We start from the raw sequence: 9,626 nt of genomic DNA on the forward strand, positions 1-9,626 counted from the left end.
AATTTGAACAACAGCATCTGCAAGTAACAAAGAAAGTTATCAATCTCTTACTAGCAGGAGTCCCCGGAACTTCGGCGGGGAAAAGGATGGCAAATATTTCCCTTTTGTCTCGCCCCCTGTCGTCCACTTCACCCGTGACGTCATCAACCACTCTCCTCACCACCCCAGCATCACGTCAACTTCCCTCCTCACCAACGGACCTCAATCTAGTGACGTCATCACCCCACTGCGCCAACTTGCCAGTGTCGTGTGACGTCATCACCCTCTCATCACTGCCTTCTGTCCCGTGACGTCATCACCCCCCCCTTCTCCCTCACAACATCACCCCAATCTTGTATGACGTCGGTACTCCAACAACCCAGCGTCTCTTGAAATCAACAGCCCCTCCACTTACACCTCAGGCCAATCAACTCCTCCCCTCCACCTCAGCAGTGTGGCCAACCCCCCTCTACCCGTGGCTAAACTAGTCCCCCCCCCCCCCCCACTGTGCTTTGCAGACAGACAAAAAAAATACTCTGCATATATTATCAGAGTATTTTTTAGTTTGTTTGCATTCTGACCACAAGTATTGTGGTTAATGCAGACATGCTTCCCTGTAAAAGGTTTTAAGTTTGGTGTTTTAATATCTGAACACCTGTTTTGTTGCCAGAAAAAATGGGAAAACCTATTCTCATATTTTGGTACTGGTAAAGGAGGTCCCAAAATGTATTTTGTACTTTAGTTTTTCAATGCGCACACTTTAATTTGAGTTCTAACTTTTTTACCTTTTTTTTACTTTGATATACTGAATATGTTGCGCCTTTCACCCTCTCAGGTGCAATGTATGGAACACCTGGAAACATGGTGGGGGCCTCGGGCTATCCACACCTCACTGCGCCAAGCAACGCAAACGCTCACCCAGGTGCCAGTGCCTTGCACCACACACTATTGCCAGCGAGCTCCGCGCAATTGAATTTACTGCTTTAGTTGGAAGCGTAAATTATAAACGGAGCCACGATTGCACACGGTTGCCTTATTCTCCATGCATTGTGAATATCTAAATGTTCGTGAGATGGTTGTATTTATATATTTTGACTTAAAACTTTCGTGACTGCAGGAATTAATGCTTTGGTTTTTTCGGTAAAGTCACGTAGTGATAAAAAATAATAACAATAAAATAATAATAAAAAGTGAATTAAAAAATAATAAAAATATCATGACGTTTCGATGGCAACACAAGCGGTCGTCATCAGGAACAGGGAGGTTAGCTTCTGAGGGAAAGCTGTTTATGAAGGTTTAGAGATGGCCGGGGCAGCTAATGTTAATGTAGGAGAAGGCTCCGATACTGGCAGTATGTCTACACCAATTAAAGCATTGTACCTCGCTCCACACACCCACACTGCTGATGGTGGAGGTGGACAAGAAAACACAAATTGAAACTGTTTTCTTGTTCAACTCCACCGAAACTGTGTTTTCTTGTCCACCTGCTATCTTGCAATCCTCGGGGTGAGCAGCTCTCAATGTCCTGATAGTGCGTTGTCTTAGTGCTGTTCGCCTTTTGGCGTCCTCTGGTCTAGCACTGTTTGAGACTAGGCTCTAGAGAAAGCTGTCTCTGGTATGGACCAATCAGTTTCAAAGACAATGCATATACTGTCAGAGCATGTTTTTTGTTTGTATTTTCACCACTAGTATATGTGGTTAATGCAGACATGATTCCTTGCAAAAGGTTTCAGTTTGGTGTTTTAAAATCTTAACACCTGTTTTGTTGCCAGAAAAAAAGGGGAAAACCTATTCTTATATTTTGATACTGGCAAAGGAGGTCCCATGGTATAATAAACATAAATAAACATGACATACCTTTTAATTTTAACGATGGTGATGACAATGAGATGGGGAAAGAGGTGGTTAGAAGTAGGGATATAGCCCACAGAAACAACACTCTCACCTTGACCATTCGTTGCATGCTTCGGGTCCATGCTTAAGGGAAAAATTAATGTGGTTGCGATGCGACACGATCTATGCGCTCCGAAAACGACAGTTCAATATGTACAACAAAACAGACGGGCAGCTGATTGGCTACGCAGCATCACGGGTGGCGCTGTTGTGTAGAGGAGTACCATGGCCCCACGAAATTTGTAAGAATTACGTCACACAATTCAATGATGTCATGCTGTGATGCAATGATATCATACCTATGTCACGTGACTTCCTTAACACCAGGCTTTGGTTAGTAAATTGGTATGCAAATTATGAACCAATGTATACATGAAACCGCGGTTGGCAATCCGCAGATGGCCATGAATTCCCGTATACAATTCCTTTTTAAGGCAGTGTTGTTGACTAATTTGAACGTTTTCTCGCAAGTTAGTTGGAGCAGTGACACCTCTACGTTCTCTATTCAGAAAGCCTGTATACTTATCTTTATTTAGTATTCATAATTGTGAACGCCTGCAGTCATTCCTTGCAAAAATTACCTTTTACGCGTAATTAAAAATGAAAGTAATTTTAATGAAGTGGAACTCTTGGAGTTGACCAGGAAATATGTCCATTCAAGCCTGCTGGCTTGCACTGCTATACTTTAACGTGTAACCATTTAACAGTGGTGGATTGTACATGGCAACAGATATACAGCCGTCAAAGTAGTCTAATAATGTCATTACAAATGCATATGTACATGCGTATGCTATATAAACGTGATTGTGAAATATTTTATACCCTTTTCTAATTTTTAGCTCTTTAGTGCAGTACCAGTGGAACCTGTTTCCGCATGCAAACTGATTATGTACACAACCAAAAGCGTTTAGATGTTTTGTTCACGTTTTACAGTGAATGAGGATGCTCTTATGTTGGAAAGAAACATAATTGGTTGATACTTTATGCATACAATTGTATGTACGGTGTTGCGTGTTGTTTATAAGCACACACGTTACGTAACGTTTATACCGTACTGTTTGTGTGTGTGTGTGTCTGCCATGTAGGCCAACCCCCGCCCTTGTACCACCTACCACTGCCACAGCGACGCATCAGCCAAGAGGAGATAGAGAACGACTTTGACTGGGATTCCATTGTGTGAGGCCTGCGTGGCGAGCGGGATGGCCTGAGTGGATGAGCGCCGCTCCACACAAGCAAACTTGAAAACTGTAAACTCTACAAAACACTTTTCTGAGAAGGTGGATAGGAATTTTAGTTGAAAATCCTACTTCACGCAGTTGGCAAATGGTAAATGTACCAACTAAAAAAAAAACAAATGTCTTAAATATGGAAGTAAGTTTTACACACTGGGGCACAATGACATTAAGGTTGTGGGAAAAGAAATACATTTGGGAAGGGTTCTTTTTGCACATTAAATATGGGAAACTGCGGAAATGAAAATGTTTTTATTCTTCAAAGATACGTTTATAAACGTATCCTAAAAACAAGTATTACAAACACCTGGTCCAAAGGGATGTCTGTAATAAAGTTTAAAATTACGTCCCCTGAGCGTGCCAATAAGAAAGATACAGTAATATAAACGAAAATATGTGATAGTAATATAAAATCTATTAATTTCTATATATGAACATAGTTGAATATATATGTGGATGCATAAAAATAAAGCGTTGGGCAACGAGAGGGGGGAAAGTGAGCGGGCACGTCGACACCACAGTTTCGGCGCTTTTCCACCTCCTCCGCTGCCACCGCCACCAGACGACCCATAATTGCGTTCTGGAGGGTTTTTGTCCACAGACAATCATTTTAAATGTTTTATAGACGCGAGGTTAAATGTGCACAAAGTGTAGTAGATTGGTTGGAAGAGAAAATCAAGGATACAGTTCAAAGTGGGCCCTGTTTTTTGAAGACGGTGCACAAAGCAGGTGCTGCTGCCACACTCGTCAATTTATTTTTTTTGTTTTTGGAAAACGAGCTTGGGGGCTCAACATTATTTTTCAAAACAAACTGCCATGCTTCTTCTTGGGAGCAGAAAACTTGTGCAAATACATATTTTAAATGGTCAAAAAATATATATTTAGAGGGTTGAAAAGTTGTGTGGCTTTGGCGCGTGGGTTGGGAGCGAGCTGGGGGCATCGTTGTACCCCGCACGGTGCTACAAGGGCCGCGCGGCCTCACGGCATGTGTGACTATCGAACGTTTCATACCGTTTTGATACAAGACTTGATATTGATGTACTATCAATTGAATTATTTCCACATTATTGGAATCGATATTTTTTTACCCATTTGGCCAAATTCGGATTGTCAATTTGATCATGTACATACCCAAAAATATATAATGCTTAAAAGCGTAATGTGAACTTTTAACCCCCTTGTAACATCTGCTTTGAGGCTTTTGTAGTTTTTTTCCCCCTTAGATTTAAAAAATCTTGTCGTGAATGATTTTTTAGTTTTTTTTTTATTTAAACAGATGCCAGCGATAGACCTCAGTCTAAGCAGATTTTGTTGCTGGGGTGAATGCTTTGTTTAACGTACAGTGAAATTATTGATATCGCATCGATATTGTGGTACATCGCTTGATATCGTATCGATATAGTGCGGAGCGCAGGAAAGAGATATCTCACATCCGTGGTGGTGGTGGTGGTGGTGGTGGCATGTCGGCTCACGGGTGGAGCGATGGCAGGGCTGGAATGTTGTGTGGGATGGGGTTTTTACAGTTTGGAATGGGTGGGGAGTAGAGGTGTAGCTGTAATCGGGGAAGGGATGGGCGGGCCATGAGGGAGTGCAGTACTTCGATGCCGTCCTGTGAGCCCGTCTACCTTGTCCACCCCAGGGGCGGCGTGGCATGGTGGTGGACACACCGAGGAGCCCCCACAGTGCCATGGGCCCTATGGCTCTCCCTCGGGCCAGCAGCTGCCCGCCCAGCTATGTGCTGCTGGCAACGCGGTTCGCGTGACAGTGCGAGCACACGATGATGAGTCTGTGCTTTTGTATTACTGATGTAAGTGGTCTGTGTGGTCATGACGTGATGATGCTAGCCATGCGGTAGCGTAACGCAATGTCAATTATGTAAACCTTTTTGAATTTTTTTTAACGGTCATTTTTACGTACGTTGCCCACAATGCTTTGCATTGTATGCTAATGAGCTGGCTATTTTCCTCGTTGATTGGCTGAAAGATTGCTGTGTGTTTGTGGCGTGATGTGTTAATTATCGTGCAAATTAAAGCAACAATTACTGCCTTAATTGCTTAATTTGCATAAAACACTATAGGCACTTTGCTTTGTACTTACCGCCAGTAAAAACGTATCTTATTGGTCAGCACTTAACCTTTTTACAGTAAAACCGTTTATGATTGGTTAGGAAGGCGGCATCTACTCTAAAATATTGGGATGTAATGGAAATGAGGCTTAATAGTTTAATATTTCTTATAAGATCATTAAATCACAAATTAATGTAGGTCGGCATGAAAATGTTTACATTTTAGCACCTGTAAGGCGACTGGGTTCTGTGCCATTTCAGATGAACGTTGGCGACTTATGGAGGCACCATCCGAGTAGCCTTACTCATGTGACAGCCCAAATCCCTTTTGTAAATTTTCTCTTCAGTTTTTAACGCTTAATGCAATATAATGAATGAATATACAATTAATAAATTGCATGTAAGTTCTTATTTATTTTTTTTTGTTAATTTTCATATTTCAATGAGACCATGGTTTTACTGTAAAATAGATTTTGACCAATCACAAACGGTTTTACTAGATATATAAAACATCCTTATGTGTATATATTCAACTTACAGTTTTTTGTGTGTACATATATTTATACATATGTGTTTAAGCTTTAAGTGTCATATACTATCATAATAAAAAAAAAGAATTATAAGAAAAAAAAATAATTATCGTTCGGCTTGTTAGCGCTTTGAGAATGGCGCCATTGGGTTGATTTTTTTGTAAATTTTTACGGAATTTATTGTCGTGACAGTCACTGACACAGCGGTGACCCTTGGAAGTATGTAGTGTAACGGTGCGTGGTGCTTAGAGCTTCTGTGTGGTGTCTGTGGCCTACAACCCAAACGCTCCCGCTCTGCCTTGTGTACACAGCTGTGCAACTTCACCGCAAATACTATTTACATGCAAATCTAAATCCCGAGGTATCGTACACACAGTACACATAGTTGTAATGTATATGTGATTGTGTGTATATGTATATACAGTGTGTGTGTGTCTACATATTTAGTACAGACACGTGCATATTTATGTAATGCACACACACAAACACTTGGTAGGCCATAAGGTAACAGCAGAATAAGTATAATGTATGTCGGGTTGAAACCCCACCCCGTCTGGTGTCTGACCCCAGCTGTTGCTCGATATAGTCCTGTCCCCGGTTCTTTAACTTTTGTTTATATCGTATGTATTTTAACAGCTTTCCATGTCAGACTTGTGTGGTATAGCGGCTTGATACTGTTGAAGCAATAAACGGTGTTTGTAAGGACGTCGGTGTACCAAGCCATGGATTGCTCAGAAGTACGGTGTGATGTTTGCTGCCATTGCCCTGTGGCATTCTGGACACGTGTCCAGCTTGGTGTAATTTCCACCCACGTTCACAACTCTTGTGACATTCTTCATCAAGCACATCTCAAAACAAGAGCTGAAACGAGTGAGCAAAATTAACCGTCAACATATGTCGAGCATCGAGGCACTCGACACAGGTCACGTGAACGAGCTACATAAACCACATTGCTCGGTGCAAATTGTTCATTGGTGTGATTTGCCTCATAAATAAGCCTGCCATTTACACGTGCCGTTCATGGCAATGCTGTCCATCGTAGCACTTGGCTATTTTCACGTAGGACAAGGTTCAGTTTCAAAAGCCAAGATCAATCCACTACTGGATGAAGGTCTCCCACATCACCGTCCCTCACGGTTTCACCGTTGGATGAGTGAATCTAATTGCTCCAGCTTTGGACATCCGCTCGTGCACGTTTCCTCGTGTTTGTCTGTCACACCATGACTCTCGTCCATATGCTATCCTGGCCAAGCCCATTATTTTTGGTTGTTGATATAACCCTAATTTGATGTTTTTTTATCCATGCGTTCCACTTCTGTCTCGGTATAATTAGTGCATGCATTTTTCGACGTTTTGAATTTTCGGTTTTCTATTTTCTTTACCTCCCTACGTCTTTCCATTCTCCATTCCTCACTCTTCCTTTCACCTATCGGTCTCTTCCACCTCGCTCTTAACGTTATCTTATCCACACCCCTCCATTTTTTCCCTCCTTTTTCTGTCACCTGTGTAATGTATGGTTCGGTGTTAATGCCCGAGTTCTCAGTCTGGAACACTTCCGATATTCGGAAGCCACTTGAGCTTTTACATCTAGATTGAAAACTCATTTCTTGAGAACTGCTTTTTGTGTTTTGTTGGTTGTCCTTCCCCCGCATATCCGATTAACACAGTTGGCTATATACGGTACGAAAGAAGTTCAACATAGAGCCAGATTAAGGTTACATTAGGATTCTGCGCTTCATTGAAAAGTACTAAGATTAGACGAATGGATTGAAAATAATATTGCAGCTGGAGAGCGAGAAGAAGCCTGCTTTAGGCAAATTAGGGTCCCTGGTTAATGACAGGCTGAGCCAGACGAAGCCCCCTCGTTAAGGATGTCTTGTTGCAAAAGGTGACACTTCTTAATACGTACGTGACCACTCTTACGCTCCACATTTGTAAAAAAAAGTCTTATCCTATTAAAGGTGATACAGGCTTCAGAGCTCTGCGATGGGCAGTAAAATGGTAGTGCAGCGAAATACGTTGTTGTACTGAACTTCTATGCTGCAACGCCAGTGCTCCCCGTCTTCGCTGCAGGCATGATGAAACACGTTCCTTCGGAGTTGGCAGGGAGGAACTTGGTTGGACAGCCCAGTCGTGCACGACAGACAGACAAATAATCCCTGGTGGGCAGTGTGGAACCTGTTGTACAAGTGTAGTGTATCGTGTCCTTTATAGTGTAGTGTGTAGGTTAAACGTTGAGTTTTATAAGGGCACCACGGGGTGACCAGCCCCTCCCCACCCAGCCCCACCCTCCCCTCCCCATATGCACGACAGACAGGCAAATAATCCCTGGTGGGCAGTGTGGAACCTGTTCCTACCTGTAAAATGCATTGTCATATAATACTCCGTAAAGTATTTTCTTTTATTGGGGGGTGGGGTTAATTTATATGCTTCATGTTAACCTAAAATGCATTAATTTGTTTTATCTTTTACAAGGAATACATTTGCTTTTTTGGACAAACTGAATCACCTTAAGGCTGGGAATGTTGAAAGATACACGAGGCAAAAAGATCCGCTTTTTTTTTCAAGGCTTCCATTTTATGAATGGAGCCACCCTCCCCCAGTTCTACTTTGTGAATGAAACATCGCCCGTCTCCTCATTGGCCCGAGTCGCGGCGGTGCCCCCCCCCACTACAACCTCCCCCCCTACCAACCCAAACCCACCGCTCCCATTGGTCGGTGAAACCCCGCGAGCTCGATTAATTAAATAATTGCATTCGGCGCCTCCGAGCCAATGGGAGGGCTTCTGGTGGGGCAGGGCCGTGGTATGCACGACAGACAAATAATCCCTGGTGGGCAGTGTGGAACCTGTTGTTCCTACCTGTAATCTACCCCACGATAGATACGGCGTGGAGTCTATAATCCAGCAGTGGATACATTATCATTACATCGTGTAAAATTGGTTCACTAAATATACCATTCTCATTCTACCGATAGTAAAAGAAACTCAACGTGTCAAAAACACCGCCTTATAAAGTGAATGTTAAAATTAGCGATGGTACGGGCAATGTCGCAACTACATTTAATATAAATAGGCCAGTGGATAATAGTCGGAGGCTTTTTTTCAACCATGGGACCTGCAAAGATGTTTAAAATGTTTCCTTCGTGAACAGTTTTCATCCTAAGAATAGTAACGAAATTGAAAAGTAACGAACCCTTCAATTGTCAAAAATGTAGCATTACTAAATAAACTTCGCATTAAAAATATGATAAACTGTAACCCATCGTACAATTCGGTATGTTTTACAGGCAAAACCCACTAAAATGTAGCAACTTAGCTGGGCGCACACGGCGGGACTCGAGATGAAATGTCTCTTAAAACGTGCGACTAAATTCAACATCTGAGACATTACAATTGTAATAAACCACTTCCACGACGACTTTGGACTGGTGTCTTTTATTTAACAATGTCCGCACAGCTCCGCGCTCTCTCTCTCTCTCTGGGTAGTTCTCTCGCTCCCTCGTCCGCGGTGTCGTTGGCGAGGAGAGTTCAAGCGGCGCTGGAGGTTTGCCACGTGGTCGTTGGCGAGGAGAGGTCAAGCCGACCCCGAGTCCTCTCCTGCCTCTACTTATATACCCCCCGGCGGAGCTAAGCTCTCTCTACGACCACGCCCTCTCGTGGAACCCTCGAGATCAGGGGTGGGGAACGTCCGGCCCGCGAAATCATTTGGTGTGGCCCTGCCAAGGCAACCGCAGCGGGACTCGAAATTCAATAAATCGAGGAGCAAACCTGTAAAATAATTTGCGAGTAGCAACATCATCAATACCAGCTAACATCACACGCCTCGCCAAAGAGAAGCAGTTACAACCATCACATTAGGGGTGAGTTAATTAAATATTTGACCAAATATAACGGGCTAATTTTTCAGTTGATAATTTTGTATGGCC

General features: G+C 42.8%; 1 protein-coding gene across 1 annotated transcript in view; it reads left to right on the forward strand.

The window, feature by feature from the left end:
- Positions 1-6,404, forward strand: part of LOC133345207 (forkhead box protein J2-like) — a 53,630-nt gene extending 47,226 nt beyond the window's left edge. The window contains 2 exon segments of the mRNA XM_061555760.1: positions 815-901; positions 2,958-6,404. Coding sequence (XP_061411744.1) covers positions 815-901; positions 2,958-3,052 — 182 coding nt within the window. The 3' untranslated portion in view covers positions 3,053-6,404.
- Positions 6,405-9,626: the final 3,222 nt, after the last annotated feature.

Source organism: Lethenteron reissneri, chromosome 21, assembly GCF_015708825.2.
Source record: "Lethenteron reissneri isolate LAM-NWPU_2019-01 chromosome 21, ASM1570882v1, whole genome shotgun sequence".
NCBI lineage: Eukaryota > Metazoa > Chordata > Hyperoartia > Petromyzontiformes > Petromyzontidae > Lethenteron > Lethenteron reissneri.